At 47.2% G+C, this 16,318-nt stretch overlaps 1 protein-coding gene across 1 annotated transcript in view; it reads right to left on the bottom strand.

Moving 5' to 3' along the window:
- Nucleotides 1–15,538, bottom strand: part of CACHD1 (cache domain containing 1) — a 90,984-nt gene extending 75,446 nt beyond the window's left edge. The window contains exon 1 of the mRNA XM_059478615.1: nucleotides 15,329–15,538. Coding sequence (XP_059334598.1) covers nucleotides 15,329–15,538 — 210 coding nt within the window. The remainder of the gene's footprint in view (nucleotides 1–15,328) is intronic.
- Nucleotides 15,539–16,318: the final 780 nt, after the last annotated feature.

The following is a 16,318-nucleotide window of genomic DNA, read 5'->3' as shown; positions in this document are numbered from 1 at the left end:
GGTAGACATGTACTGAGCAAAGCAAAAACACACAAAAAAGACCAAATTGCCATTTTCTTGCCCAGACAAAAATAAATCCCAGCACCACATCTCACAGAACAAGAAGCTCTGCTCAGATTTTACAACTCCGTAATTTATTACCACACTCGTTCCAGCAGATTTTTATTTTAAATATGAGCTCCCCCCCAAAAAAGCCACATCTAGGTTTCCAAAGATTCTTCATTTTCCTTTCTGTGGGGTATTACTGTATTTCCTTGTCCTTGGAGAGTTTTATCTGGGATTACACACATGTACCAAAACACAGCTGTTCCACTTCTTGGCTCCTTTATTTTTTCCCCAGAGCAAAACCTGCCTCTATCAGGCACCCAATTAGCTGCTCACTATCAAAAGGCTGCTCGGGCCTTTCATCTGCTTGAAAACTGGATTCAAGTGAGAGGGTGTCATGGAAACTGTGTCTGGGGTCATTTCCTGTTGCAGTTTTACAGTCACCAAAAATAAAATAGCAATAACAATAATAGAAGGGGTTTTTTGCTGATTAAAAAAAAATAGTATTTGTTATTCCAGCTTGCAGAGCAGTAGCTGTGTGAAAAGCAAAATTATATTATTTTTCATGAGAAATCTTCCTCTGACAAAGCAGAAGCTGATTTCAATTCAATGTTCAACATACTCTTAAAAAACTGAAGATCACATGTGCAGAACACAAAACTTGGAGCAAATACGCAGTGAAATTAATGAAGAATTTAAAATTAAAAGCCCAGTTCACAGTACTACCACAGAATGTTTGTTTCTCTAAGTATTTCACTGAGCAAGTGGGATAGAAAATTACAGATAATTATAGAGGAGATTCTAGCTAATGAGCTAAGGACAGCACTGAAAACTAAAACAGGAAAAAAAAAGGGGGAAAATTCATGAACCAGAGATCTTTCTGGACTTAAGATGTCATAAATAGATGTAATTAAAAATTTAAAAAAATAAGAAAACCTCAGTCCTTTGCCAGATTTTCTTCTATTTTGATGAAAAAAAGAGGGAGAGAAAAAAAATTTGCACAAATTCCCAGAGAATGGATTTCTTAAACACAGCTAAGTGGGGGGAAAACAAGGAAATACAAGCAAATTCCTCTTGGAGAGGAATTAAATCACAGATCTGACTTTTGTAAGAGGAGATTGAGGAATACCTGGCACACGTCCATTTATGGGCACACCTAGGAAGGTCCTCACTTGGTTTACAGAGTGAGGACCTTCAGAAAACAGAATACAGAAAACACCACAGGTTCACTTGGCAAAAAGGCCTTGAGTGCTTCATCTCCAAAAACTTCTTCCAGTTATTCAGATTAAATCCTCCCTCAGCTCAACAACACCAGTGCAGAACCTGTTGGCTGATCCTGAGATAGAAGTGCTCCCAAGCCCCAGAAGGATAGAGCTCCATGCCACCAACGCAGAACATATTGGCTGATCCTGAGACAGAAGTGCTCCCAAGCCCCAGAAGGACAGAGCCCAGCCCTCTGCCTCTCACCCCGTTCCTGCTCCCTGTGGCCATGCACATTCCCCTGGCAGCATTTCCCAGCTGAATTCCCTCCCAACCCCTCTGAGGGCACCTGGGTGCAGCCCAGCCCTTGGTTCCACCCTCAGCCACACCACAACCACAGCTCTGCCCTTGCAGAAGCTGCAGACGCTCAGCTCAAGGCAGACAGAACAACTTTGGCTCCCTCCACATGATGGAATCTCTGGCATGGAAAACCAACAGCAAACACATGGATGAGATGGAGACAGGCAGCCCAAGGCAAGGAGCACGGGGAGGTTCACTGTGGTGTCCCCACATGTCTGCCTGAAGCTGCCCAAGCAGCTCCTGGGTCCTCCTCACCAGGAACACATGAGCAGCGTTTGCACACCGACCTTCCCACCAGGGATGGCTCAGGGTGGACAGCAGCAGGGATTTCTCCAAGGAAAGGGTGCTCAGGCCTTGGCAGGGGCTGCCCAGGGAGGTGTGGAGGTGGCACTCAGCCCCCTGGGCTGGGGATTGGGCACAGCTTGGACTCCGTGGTCTTGGAAGGCTTTTCCAACCTTAATGATTCTGGGATCCGACCAGACTAGAAACCCTACTCCAATCACATCTATCCAATTTCTAATTTAATTAAAAACCTGCATTTTCTCGTGTATGTTCCCCCATCTCCACCATTTGTTTTTTTCTTTTTGTTCATAATCTTCTCTCACTTCAACTATACCCAGCAATTTCCAAACTGGAATGGATTTCCCAAAGTTTCTGCAGGAGCTGAAACTCTCTCTGCCTGTGACCCCACAAAGCACCATGTGAATTAGCAAAAACAAACAATCAGGATTTTTTTCTGCATCAGACAATCCAGGATTGTTTTGCTGAAGTTTCCCTCTTTTTGTTAATGGAAAGTTAAATATATATCCACTATATTCTTGTTCTCGTGAAGATTATTTCCAGGCCAAGCTGAACACATCCATGACCTTGCAGCCTTATTTTCTGAGGATGAAAGGTAAGGTTAGAAAAAGCTTTTTTAAGAGCCACAGACAGGAAACAAAACGTAGCCAAGAGATTAAACAGAAGATGAAAGACAACATCAAATCTCAGTTGACAAAAATAATAAATAACAAAAATATTAAATAAATCAAATGCTGTTGTGGTACGTGGCCATCACAGACCAACCTGAGAAGTAAAGAAAAGGTGTCGCAGCGTCCCCAGGTGTGGGGACACAAGCCGGGAAGGTCATTGGGAACGCAGAGCCCCAGCTGGGGCAGGAGGAGCTGCAGAGCCTGGAGCCCTCCCCCTGCCATCCTGCTCCCCATTATTCTCCACTCAAGCTGAAAGCCACAAGGGCTTTTCCCGGCCCCGCCGCGTCAGGCAGACTTGGGAAGCTCGGCAGGAACTGCTGAGGGATCCGGGAAGGCACAAAAGGCTCCTGCCACAAAGGGCCCTTTCATCTGGGCCGTGTGGCCATTAAACACGTCCTGCTAATGTGCATGCGCTTTATAAAGTGATTATAAAGTGAGGGCTCAGTCACTAACTCAGCTGCACAATGAGATTTTTAAGTCTGTCACTGGAAAACTGGGATTTGCAATGAGGAGCTGGGAATGCTGCACAGCCCCTCTGAGTAACACCCAGGGCCTGGTGACCCAGCTGAAGGTGGATTTTGGATGTTTTAAGGCTTTCATTTATTTGTTTGGTGACACTCAGGCACCTCACACTGCTTAGGAAAACACGGGAAAGAGGATTCAAGCCCTGACAGTGCTCCTGCACCAAACATGATGCTCTGAGGATGCTGGAATCGCTGCTCTGGCAGGTTGGAAACAGAAAGTTAATAAATAAATAAATAATAGAAATAAATAAATAACAGAAATAACAGATCAGATCTTGCTGTTACAGCATGGATCAGGATGAATGGGTGAGCTGCCACTCCTGCTCTTACCAACACCACAGCAGTGCACAGCCACTTTATCCTCTTTCTCCATATTTTGCCTCCCTTTCCTTTTCCCACAGGAGCTCAGCATCTCCTGAGATTCTGAATAACTAAGGTAGGTACAGACTCCTGCCAGCTCTGTGACAGAGAATGCTCTCTTCTGCCCAACAAAAGGAAAAAAATGTTTCTAAAAAAGTAATTTAAAAAAAAAAAAATCTTTTTTCTTTCTACATCATCAAAGCAAAGGCAGAAGCTGAGAATCCTCCCCAGCATGGGTGTGGCTGTGGGCCAGCTTTGCATTCCGGCCTGTGCAAACCACAGCCTTGCTCACCAAGGTTTCCATATTTTAAATATATTTTTAGACTCAGGGCCCGATGCTGACACAGGCTGTAACTTCATTTCTGAGCAAGGATCCCAAAAAGGATCCCAAAGAGGCTGTGAATCTATTGCAGGATTGAAGTGAAATGTCCTCTCCTAGGGGCAGCAGCAGCTAAACTCCAGTGCAGCTCCTCATGGGACAAGGAGGAAGAGCTGATGGTGGCAGAACTGCTGGGGTTTGTCACGCACACCAGCATCAGGTGTGTGCTCCATGCATCCATGCATCCATCCATCCATCCATCCATGCATCATCCATCCATCCATCCGTCCGTCCATCCGTCCGTCCATCCGTCCGTCCATCCGTCCGTCCATCCGTCCGTCCATCCGTCCGTCCATCCGTCCGTCCATCCATCCGTCCATCCATCCGTCATCCATCCATCCATCCATCCATCCATCCATCCCTCCATCCATCCATCATCCATCCATCCATCATCCATCCATCCATCCATCCATCATCCATCCATCCATCCGTCCATCCATCCGTCCATCCATCCGTCCATCCATCCCTCCATCCATCCATCCATCCATCCATCCATCCATCCATCCATCCATCCACCCACCCATCCATCCACCCATCCATCCACCCATCATCCATCCATCCATCCATCCACCCATCCCTCCCTGCAGGGACAGAGAATCCCAGAATGGTTTGGGTTGGAAGGGCCTCCAATCCCATCCCATCCCATGGCAGGGACACCTCCCACTGTCCCAGGTGCTCCCAGCCCCATCCAGCCTGGCCTTGGGCACTGCCAGGGATCCAGGGGCAGCCCCAGCTGCTCTGGGCACCTGTGCCAGGGCCTCACAAGGAACAATTCCCTCCAAATATCCCAGCCAAACCTGCTCTCTCTCAGTTTCAAGCCATTCCTCCTTCTCCTATCCCTCCATTCCACATCAAAAGCCCCCCACGGATATCTTCCACCAAGCACAAAATTCCAGGGGATCTGCTGGCATCCTGTTATTCCATTCCCTATTGGAATAATATTAATTGGAATAATAATAATTATTCCCTATTGGAATAATAATAAGAATGTATATAAAAATGTATATCGTATAGAATAAATGTAACAATGTATATACAAATAATAATGTATATACAAGTAATATGTTAAAATTATTTATATCATTTATATACATAATAATGTATATACAAATAATGTATATATGGATATATATAAAATTATATATAATTTATATACATAATGTATATAAAATAATAATGTATATACAAATTATATTTTGAATTTATCTATATAATTTATATACATAACAATGTATATGCAAAAATGTGTATATTAATAATATATTTAAAATTCATATACTACGTATATGCGTAATAATAGATATAGAAATAATAATGTATATTCGAATAATAGATAAAATTTATATATATATAAAATTTGTAAACATAATAATGTACATCAAAATAATTATAATATAAAAATAATACTGTTGGAGAGGTCCCTGCCACACCAGAGCTGCCACCAGGCCACCCCAGCTGCGCAGAGTGAGGCCAAGTGCCTTCACTAAATATGTTAATCACTATATCCCTTTCTCTGCTTATTTTTCCTCCTCTTCATCCTGACTTTTCAGGCTCTGAAGCCACCAGACAACACACACACACCCCAAGTAGGTCTGAGGTGTCCAAGGAGCCCTCCCAGAGCAGCTCTGCATTCATTCCATCCCCACCCCACATCTCCCCTTCCCAAAATAGCTGCTGCACCTTTGCTCCTCCAGGAGAAATCCACCATTCCAAGCTCTGAACACCATGGTGATGGATGTTGGGCTTCATTTATTTTTGGAGGCTGAGGTTCTATTCTTGGAAAGGTAGGAAAAAGCAGCATTTCAAAGTCTGAGGTTGCAATTACCAGAATATACTTTTTTTTAAAAAATGTATTTCTAGACTTTCAGCCAACTTGCTGAATAAATACATAAATAATGAAGGGGGAGGCAAAATTCTATTTATGTGACATCACAGTGAATCGATATTTTAAAATTCATGAGATTGAATTTCACACCAAATAGAAATAAACAACTGGTCATTTCTATTTCTATTAAACAAGTTATCTCCTATCATGGCCTAGTTGGGGTTACTTTAATTTTGGCTCTGCAGGCAGCAGTTCTAATGGAAATACAGCATCACCAGTATGTCAGTATGTCAAATTTCAGAAACCAAACACAACTTTTGGAATAAAATCCTGTGTTCCCAGTGGTGAGCTCAGCACAGCAGAGGTTCCTCTCTGCCAAGAACAGCTGCATCACCATGAACTGAATTTAACAACTTCAAGACCATCAAGCACATCCATCAAAGCAGCTACTGAAATGATCTAGGGATTGTAAAATATAACAGCAGCAGAATTCAAAAGGAAGGGCCAGAATAGGATCATTTACAATTATAGCCTCATTTCAGTCAAAAATAAAAAATTAAAGAGAAGATTTCTTGTTTTCCCCACCTGCACTAATGAGAAGCTTGGCTACTTAGTGCCATTAGGTTTGGGTTTGCAACCTCCACCTTGGTGAAGCTCATCTGAAGCTAAAAACTCTCAGAAGTTCACAATTCCCATCCTCCTCCTGCAATGTATGCAAATATCAACTTCCATTTTTAAAATCAAAACTTCCTTCAAGGAAGACACAAGACACTGTATACCCAGGAATAAGAATTTCTAATTTTAATCACAGAGATCAAAGACTGAAATGTACAGTTTAAAGCCAGCTGCCTGACCACAGCTGCCTACTGTGACAAACAAGCATCCTCAGTGCTTATTCCTGCCTGCTCCAAAAACTGCATTTTTCCCTCTAAATGCTGCGTGCAGCTGAACTCCACCAAACCAGAGCAAGGGAACAAATCCCACAGCACACCTGGCAGCCCTGACAGCCACTGGCACAAGGAACCAATTCTGAAATTCATATTCCAGACAATTCCTTGGGCAAACAATGTGCCCAAGGAAGTCAAACTACCTACAGCTGTAGCTGATTTCAATTAAATATCCTTTCATTGTTAAAACTGCTAAGTGTATTAACCTCAAATTAAAAACACTTCTATTTTTATCCTTCTGTGCCTTCCACACCACACGAAAATCCTGTCTCCAAAATGTTGGTTTGGCCCCTATGGAATACACCTGTCCATGAGGGCTTGACCAGATTGCTGCCAACTGGAAATAGAGAATAGAGGGGAAAAAATGGCTTTTTTTTTTTTTTTTTAGCTTCCAGTAACAAAATATGAACTGCAATTTAGGATCCACGGAGCGGAAGTGGCTTTTCCTCCTCCTTTCACACTCCTTGCAATGATGGGAGATCCTTCTTCTTTCCTATTCTTCTATTTCTTCTCATTAGTCTTTATCAAAAGTCAGAAATCCCCCATGATTTCAATATAGGAGAAAAGAGGAAAACCAATCTGTTCATTCACTGACCACGAACAAGGCAATAAAATATCCTGATGTGACCTCCTCCTGTACCCACCTCCCACCAGCAGCTCCTCCTGGGCTGCTTTGCCATGGACAGGCAACCACAAAAAGCAAAATTTACTTTTTGGAGAATTTTCTTCTGCTCCCACAACATGCACAATTCCATAGCCACCCCAAGGACTTCGTTGTAGGGTATTCCCAAAAAGCTCTCCTGGCTTGCAGCACATCCGACACCTCAGCAGCCCAAAAAAGCCTCACACCACTCACTTTTCTCTTCAAATACAAGTCAAACACAACCATAATCCCAGTTGCCAGGTTTTGGGAAGCATCAGGAGCTGAGCCATCATCCCACACTGGAGCAATCCCACCTGACACTAGTGATAGTTACTTCTGTTGAAGCTGTGGGCAGTCACAACATTTCATTATCATTCTATTCTTTTCTTTTCTAGCCTTCTAATGAAATCCTTTCTTCTATTCTTGTAGTATATTTTTAATATATAATTTTCTTGTAATGTAAGATACATCATAAAATAATAAGTCAACCTTCTAAAACATAGAGTCAAAATTCTCTCTCTACCCTCACCCTAAAACCCCTGCAAACACCTCCCCAGGGTTTGTCTGATGTGAGTCCTGAGGTGACACACAGAAAAAAGGAAATGTTTGCAATGCTTCCTTTGCTGAAAGGGAGAGAAGCAGGGCCAGGGAGGTCACCTCAGCCCTTTGCTGTGGTACCACCACATCATCTCTGCCAAGCTGAACTTATCTCCACGTGAACTTTGGTGTGAAATCTCCCAAAAACAGCACAAAACAACCCCACCTGGGTGAACACACCAGAAATTCTGTTTAAGGCGTTCCAGCTCCTAGAAACTTTTATGGCAACTTCCAGATGTGTCTATTTTAAAGGGGTTTTTTTCTCCTGGCCTCATTCCCACCTGTGACAAGCCAAAGTATAGCCAGAAGTTCCTACAGCATCGCAGGGATATGTGCAGGAGAAGGTCAAAGCTGCAGTTCTGCAGACATGCTGAAAGGAAAATTACATTTTTTTATCCAAAAGGTGGAAGGGAGTTCAACTCAAACAGTCCAAGTTGTGCAAATCTGTGAGCTCAAAGGCCAAGAGCTCCACAAAAAGCTGTTTTTATCAGCAGCTCCTGGCTGGGAAGTTGCTAAAGGGAGATGTAACAGTTTGCTTTTACTAATTATTGTAATTGTGCAAATATACTTCTGCAAAATCTCTTGGGAGGCTCTCCATGGAGGCAGCTGATGCAGTGACTCCATTAACACTTTTCCTGGGATTGGGAATGAGTGCTCCTGATTTGTGGCACCAGGATTGTTGCAAAAGTCAGCTCAGATTTTCACTGCTGAGGCGGACACATAATTTCATCCAGATTTCTGCACAGGGTAAGAACACACAGAGCACGAGATTCAAGCAATAACTTGGCTTATGTTTTATATCAGAAAAGGAAAATTTCCACAACAGACATTGCATAAGCAGTAGTGTTTTTTCACTGTTATCCTTGTGTTCTCTTTTCCATGGAAATCCTTTCAGATTTCACTAACACTACATGGTATTGAACAACAACAAGCTACAGGAAAATGATGATTGAGGAATGCAGGCTCTCTATATTTTTACACTTTATTCTGCATTAAACCTACAATACAAGAGCTATTAATCAAAACCTCAGCAAAATTTTTGACATACAAAACAAAGACGGATGCCTCAGACAAGGCACTAAAATTGCAATTATTAAGTTATGTTATTCATCTACAGAAAAAAAAATTGGAAAGTAAAAAAATCTAGTATTTTCCTAATCAGATGCATCAAAATAAATCATTCCTGGGCCACAATCCAACCCTTATCTAGGAAATGTTGCCATTTCCAGGTTCACAGATACCCAAGCTCAGGTAGCCTCAAATCCCAGTCCCAGTTATGGAGCTCCCCAACAATGGAAATAAACAAAATCTGGGGCAATTCCTTAGAGCTGGGCAGTTCCACACAGGAGAGCAATGAACTGACAAGGCTCCGAGCATTTCTTGGTCAATTCCTCACCAGAAACCCACAAACGAAACAAATCTGTTTATTCTTAATTCTCCCTTTAAAACTATAGATAGAAAAACTGGGAAACACACGCACACACACAAGAAAACTTGCTATTTTTTTTCCAATTCAAACACATCTTCCCTCTCTGAAAGAAAAGAATTTCTCGATGTTTTTCACCACAAAAACTAGGTTTTTTTCTCCCCATGCCTGCCCAGGCTATGACAGCAGAGCAGCCTCTCCGGCACCAACCACTCCAAAAAATCCGAGCGCATTTCCCTGCGTGCCTTCCCTGCGTTATCAGCCCTGGCACAGCTGAGCTCCCCCATCCCCTCCCGGGAGATTTGGATTCCTGCTGTCCCCGGGATGCTGGGGCACAGCTCATTATCTGCCAGCCCACCTTGCTGCTGCACTGCCCAACTTTTATCTGGCCGGGCCAGCTGCATCCCCGGCGTTTGAAGTGCAATGTCAGCCCTGGCTGATGCCACGGCACTAAGGATGCCCCGACCCTTTGAAGAGGCGGCTCAAAGGATCATTAAAAATTCAGATTTGGTCCTGCCCTTCCACCAGGACCTCTCGCTGTCTTTTGGAAGTGTTTCACGGTAGGGAAAAAAAGGAATATGTGTGGAAAAGGATAAAAAATTTGGGATGTCAGAGAGCCTCGGATAAAGCTGCTGTAGCTGGACTCAAACTAAGGCACAATCATGGAAAACAGATGAGGTTTTGCTCCACTGGTTTCTGCTCTGTAATTATTACTACTGCCAAATAATATTAAAATAACCCAAAAAGGTACAATCGAACACTTAACAGCCTTCCTTATTTATTGGAGGTTTTTTTTGTATTTCAGCTTCACAAGATGAAAATAATAGGGGGAAAAAAATAAGCATTTTTTTGTGGTGAGGGTGCACAAGGTCCAGGCTGCAGAGCTGGAGGATGTGGGGTTTGACACCACGTGCTGCGCAGTCACCACAGATTTATTTACAAAGAGCCATCAAAAGAAGTGGAGAAATGTGTGAAACTCCCTGATTTCAGAGATGGAGGGATCACCATTCTGCCATTTAAACTGCTCTGCAGGACAGCTCAAAATGGGATTTATTTCTTCTAGGTAGTAAATCCATTAACCAGAAGACCATCCCATTAGAAAAAATAAATAATGCTGTGTTCTGTCAGCGCTCATTTTCAAAAAGATTGAATAAATGGACAGTTCTGGTGACTCCAACTCTTTGCCATCACCCAAAAATCCTCAAAGAATGTGGATTTTTCAGCCCATATAAACCCTTGGACGTGTCTCTGTCTCCATGTTGTGCTTGTCTGAGCACAATCTGTTCTTCTTGAAAAACATATGGCCAGACAAGCTATTAGGGAGAGAAATAAATAAATAATATGCTTGCCAATCAACCAGGAGAAGCCTGTACTAAGCTGTTATTTTACACATCACTGCATCACCTGATGTATTAACATATTATTGTTTGCACAGCATTAATATTAAAAATAAACAGGGAAATAAGTGACCAAACTGCCTTTTTTTTTTTTCTCAGATTCAAAGTGCATTTTTTTTTGATTCCAGCCCCCAAGATCAGTAGCAGACAATGAGAAGGGCTGTGCTCAGAGCGGGAGTTAAGGATTAAGATGGCAGAGCTGCCTTCACAAATATTCGAGGCCCTCTGGGCCTACAACTTTTGTTACTGTCTGGCTGGAAACACCAACACGCATTTTGAGAGTTATAGAGGCATTTAATGCTTTTCATCTTCAAAGCATTTCTTACTCCTTTCAACTCTGGCTGCAAGCATTATACCCCTGTTCTGGAGATGGAAACGTTACCTTGACCCACAATACCAAAAAATATTCCTCACCTCACGCAGAGCAGATTCAGAGGGTGAAACCTCACCAAAACCAAACCAACCACTCACAAAAGTACTGATTTATTCTTTTCCTGCCTTCACCTCCCAACTAAAGAATTTCAGTTGTTTCAAGCAACAACCTACCCTGTAATTTCAGCCAGGCCAGAGAAGCTGGGATCAGACAAGCCAGGTAACAGCACTGGTGAAACTCCACCCGCAGACCAGGTCATGCCACAACCACCAATTCAGTTCAATAATTTTAGTAAAAAAGGGCTCTTAACTTTTAATTAGTGCTGAGTGCCAGCTCTGCCCAGGAGCACACATTACAGGACTGTCACACAAGTGGTCATTGATTGAGCTGCAGCCCTTGGCAAGCCATGCCATGGGATGTTGGATTTGCTGAGGAATGACAAGAACACGGAGCTGGGAGTGCACCCTGCCTCCCGAGGATGCAGCCTGCTGCCAGGAGGGTTCCCTGGAATGACAGGGATGCTGCCGAAAAACAAAGGAACAGTTACAGGCGACTGTGGCACAGCACAAACCACAATTCTTGTCCAGCACCCTCCGTCCCACAGGAGGGACAGGAAGGGAAGAGATTGTGGTGTGGTTTCTGCTGGATTTGGGAAATCACTTTGGGCAGAAACAAACAGATCACCTTTGCTGCTCAGGGCAAAACCCCCTGTAAAGATGTGTATGTACACACCACTCAGACCCCAGCATGTGAAAGGGAAGACACGGAATATTAATTAACATCATTAACTGGGGGTTTGGCAGAACTGTCAAACAGAGGGGGAGCAATAATTAATCAGAGCAACAGAGAATATCAGACAACTGATGAACTTTCAGTATTTAACCACTCCTGGAGAAAGAGCACAGAGGCAGACACCCAGGAACCCACACACTGCAGAGCCCAGCACGTGTTCTCACTAAGGGCATCCCTGGTACGGTACACACATGTATATTCTAATTGGAAATTTAAATAAGAAACCCTTAAGCTGCTGTTCAACACATGCAGCAAATGATGCAACTCATGAGTTGTCACCTACACTACATGATCCTCAGCTGCTCTAGGCAGTACCATTCAAGGAATACATTTCTACATGAAACCAGAGCACTTGCATGGGCAAGGAAACAAAGCACTCCCCAAAGGTGACGCTCAGACACTGCCCTCATGCAAGGCTCTGGAAATAGAAAGCAGTGGTGTGAGTGCCAAAATCAATTGTCACACTGGTGTGCCACCAGAATCCTCTCTCATCCTCGGTCTGCCTGTAGCTTCATCCTCTCTTCCAGCTGCACCTCACTCCTCCCAACAATGCAAAATGATGTGATTTGATGAGGAACAGCCAGTCCTCACTGCTGCTGGAGCAGTGCCATGGAGCACAGGCAGAAGGAGAAGGTGCCACAAGAAGGAGACACCAGACAGAGAAGGAGCTGGTTCACAGCACCGCCAGAGCTCCCGCAGAAATCTGATTTATTTCAAATCCCACAGCTTCCATCACTCCCTGCCCCTTCTCACAGGCATTTAAGGCTCACTAATTCCACCCTTCTCCTCTTACCTCTTCCACTTGCTCCTCTGGTGTCCGCTCTGGAGTCTCCAGCTCATCCTGCCTTCCTGCACTTACACAGGCTCTGTCCACACCTTCCTCTTCTCCCAGACTCAAAACACACCCAGCAACCTCTCACCTTGGCTCTGCTGAAGCATTCCCACCTGCTCCCGCACTCATTGGATGCTTCCTGCCCACCTCCAGCTCAGACCAGCCCTTCCTGCACAGCCCTCTGGTGACACCAGCACCTCCTGCCTGTGAGCAGATGTGCAGATGTGGAGCCACAGCTGGAAAGGACAGAGTGTGGGGACAGCACGCAAGGGAAGCTCCAATCCTGCCACTTCCTCATCTCTGGTTTATGGAGCAAATAAAACTAACGGCTGGATGTCAACCCTTCCTGCCACCACCACGGCTTCCCCTCACCAGTCCTGATTTGGGGCCTGTCACCCTCTAAACCAGGACAACACCCTTGGATTTGTATCCACTTAAAGCACAGAAGTGTTCTCACTCTCCTGCCAAAATCCCACACCTTTCTTTTCTGTTTTTTCTGCAAACACAACCTGTCTGCATCATCCCAAGCATCCCCACTGTGGCACCTGGCACCAGGTGCTCACCACCACTCACCCACAGCCCTGAACACTCAGAAAAAATGGGGAATTCTGTGCCAGCTACACCCATCCCTGCCTGAGCAGGCTTTGGAAATTTCAGCCCTAAAACCAAGTGAGAAGCACGGGCTGCAGTGACACATGTCATAACATTTTTTATTCTACTGTAGGAGGTCAGCAAAAAAAGCTTCTAAAATCAGGGGAGGTTTGTTCCCACCGGTTTTTAATCTTAAACAGCTGTAACAATGTTCCAGAGGGGAGCAAAGGACAGGCTGGGCATTAGCGTGATGAGAGTTGAGACAGTCAAAATATGAAGCATATAAAAATAGAGCCGAGTATGAAAAGGGTTTCAGTTTAACTACCAGTTCCACCACATTAAATTACTTCGGGGCCTTAAATATCCAACTAATAGTAAACAGAATTTTAACATTATTTGCATCTCCGTGCGCTGGCATTCAGATTGTTCCCGAGCTCAGATCATCGGTGCAATTCTTGGAAAGAATACGTGGCTCGTCCTACGGTTAATTCTTGTAACAATGTATATTTCTGTGAGCTGCTTTTTCAAATACAACACGCGTTGAGGTGATCGTATTATCATTTTTTTTAACGCCAGAAACGGATTTAGCAATGCAATTATACTGCCTTAATTTGCATTAACAGAGACTCCACCAAAGCAAAGGATTATGCTTATATCTTTTGAGGGGAAATACACACATGTGTATGCACGGCAGAAGGGGGAAAAAAAAGGACTTCCTTGAATTCAGTACATCAATAATGTACCTTGTTAAGTGAAGTCATTTAAATCCGCGTCTTCTCAGCATCAAGGACAAGAGACAGCTCAGTGTTTGCCCGGACAAAACGAGCCCTAGGAGGCCGCCCAGCACAATGATGGTCCAGAGGTGAGAGAATGCAGCCAGTTTAGAGAAGATAAAAGGCCATTTGGGTAGAGACCCCCGCTGATCCTATGAAAGTGTCTCCTTTTCAGTCTGGGAGGCTTTTAAAACTGCATTTGCTACTGACCATACCTTCCCCCGAAAGCCGCCCGGGATCCGATTTCACTTTTCCCCCCTCCGGAGAGGGTCGGCAGCCGCCGGCTGCAGCGCGGGTACCGGCGCTCCCTGCAAGCCCCACCAGCCCCGGCAGAGCCCGGCAAACAACTCCGGCAACCAGAACAGCCTTCCCCGCAACCAGCATCGCAACAAACTCCTCCGGCCGCACTCTGGGGCCGGGAGCCATCGCTACCCCTACTCCTGCCCGCGGGATGCTCGGCCGGGACGGGCTCGGCCCCGAGCCCCCGCCCGGAGCTGCCCCGGGGCACGGCGGGCTCAGCCCCGAGCCCCTCCGCGGCCGCGGGGGGCGGTTTTGGCTGCTCCTGTTGTGCACATCGCAAATAAAACAAGAAACTGCCCGTGCCCCGCCGCTACGGCCCCGCTCGCCTTCGGGCGGGAGGCACTGCGGGGGAAGCGGGAGCGGGAAGAGCCGGGAATGAGGGAGCGGGGCCGGGGAGAACCGGGGCTGCGGGAGCGGGGAGAGCCGGGAATGAGGGAGCGGGGCCGGGGAGAACCGGGGCTGCGGGAGCGGGGAGAGCCGGGAATGAGGGAGCGGGGCCGGGGAGAACCGGGGCTGCGGGAGCGGGGAGAGCCGGGAATGAGGGAGCGGGGCCGGGGAGAACCGGGGCTGCGGGAGCGGGGAGAGCCGGGAATGAGGGAGCGGGGCTGGAGAGAACCGGGGCTGCGGGAGCGGGGCTGGAGAGAACCGGGGCTGAGGAGAGCCGTGGCCGGAGAGAATCGGGGCCGCGGGGCGCGAGGCCGGAGAGAGCCGGGGCTGAGGGAGCGGGACCGGGACGGGGAGAACCGGAGCTGAGGAGAGCGGGGACGGGGGAAGCCGGGGCTGAGGGGAACGGGGCCAGAAGAAGACGGGCAGCCCGCGCAAGGGGGAGGGAAAGTTTGCGAAGAAGAAAAGAACCGATGGAAGAAAGAAAGAAAGGAACGGAGAGAGAAAGGGCAAGGCAGGAATCGGGAAGAGCGTGTGGAGGAGGGAGAGAAGGAAGGAAGGGAGGACGGAGGGAAAACCAGGCGAGGCGCGGACCGGGCCGGGCCGTACCTGCATGGTGACGACCCTCAGCTCCTCGGTGGCGAGTTTCCTCATCTGGCTGGCCAGCACTTGCGCCTCGTCCAGGATGGAGAACTCCGCTTCGGCGGCGCCCAGCGCGCACAGCAGCGCCAGGCACAGGAGGCCGAGCGGCCCCCGGTCCCCCCGGGCAGGGGCAGCGGCGGCGGCGCGGGGCTGCAGCCGCCCGCCGCCCCGCGCCATGCTGGGGGAGCGCCGGCCGCGGGCAGCGCCTGCCCCGCTCACCCCGCTCAGGGCCCGCCCGCCATGCAGGGGACGGCGGCGGGCGCTGCCCCGCGCCCGGCTCCGCGCTCACGGCGCTCGGCGGGGCCCGCGCTCCGCGGCCCCGGCGCTGGAGAGAGACGGAGAGACGCAAACTGCGGCGCGGAGGAGGAGCGGGAGCGGCGGGGCCGAGCGGAGGCGCCGCGGGCAGGGGGAGGTGTCTGGGGCCGCCGCGCTGCGGGCGGGGGCCGGGCCGGGCCCCCCGCGCCAGCCCCGCCCCGGAGGCCGCCGTGCCCCCGGACCGGGGCGGCTTCCATCGGCCCTGAGTGTGCTCCGAACGGTCACCGCTCTGCCTCCTCGGGTTTCTTAAAAATCTTTTTAAACTCTTTTAAAACTTTTTTTTTCTTCCCCTTTTATTGTATTTATTTTGTTTTATCAGTGTTCGACGTCTCCTTTCGCAACCCCGAGCACGAAGCCATCCGTCCCCGGCCACGGCACCGCCCAGCGCGGCCTCGTGTGGAACAGCGAGCCTTGAGGAAATGTTTGTAGTGCAACTGACATGGGCAATAAACAAATAAATGAATGGAAGGAACGGCGGCAAACACACTGCTGCACCCCTGGAAAGCGACACGGGTAAAACGACAAGAAACATCTCCTTTGGGGCAGGAAACCACAGAGTCATTGAATGGTTTGGGTTGAAGGATTTAAAAACCCATCCAGTGCCACCCCTGCCATAGCAGGGACACCTTCCACTGTCCCAGG

The sequence above is a fragment of the Ammospiza nelsoni genome, chromosome 9 (genome assembly GCF_027579445.1).
Source record: "Ammospiza nelsoni isolate bAmmNel1 chromosome 9, bAmmNel1.pri, whole genome shotgun sequence".
Lineage (NCBI taxonomy): Eukaryota > Metazoa > Chordata > Aves > Passeriformes > Passerellidae > Ammospiza > Ammospiza nelsoni.
The sequence above is the reverse complement of the archived record's forward strand: the minus strand, read 5'-3'. Positions and strand labels throughout refer to the sequence as shown.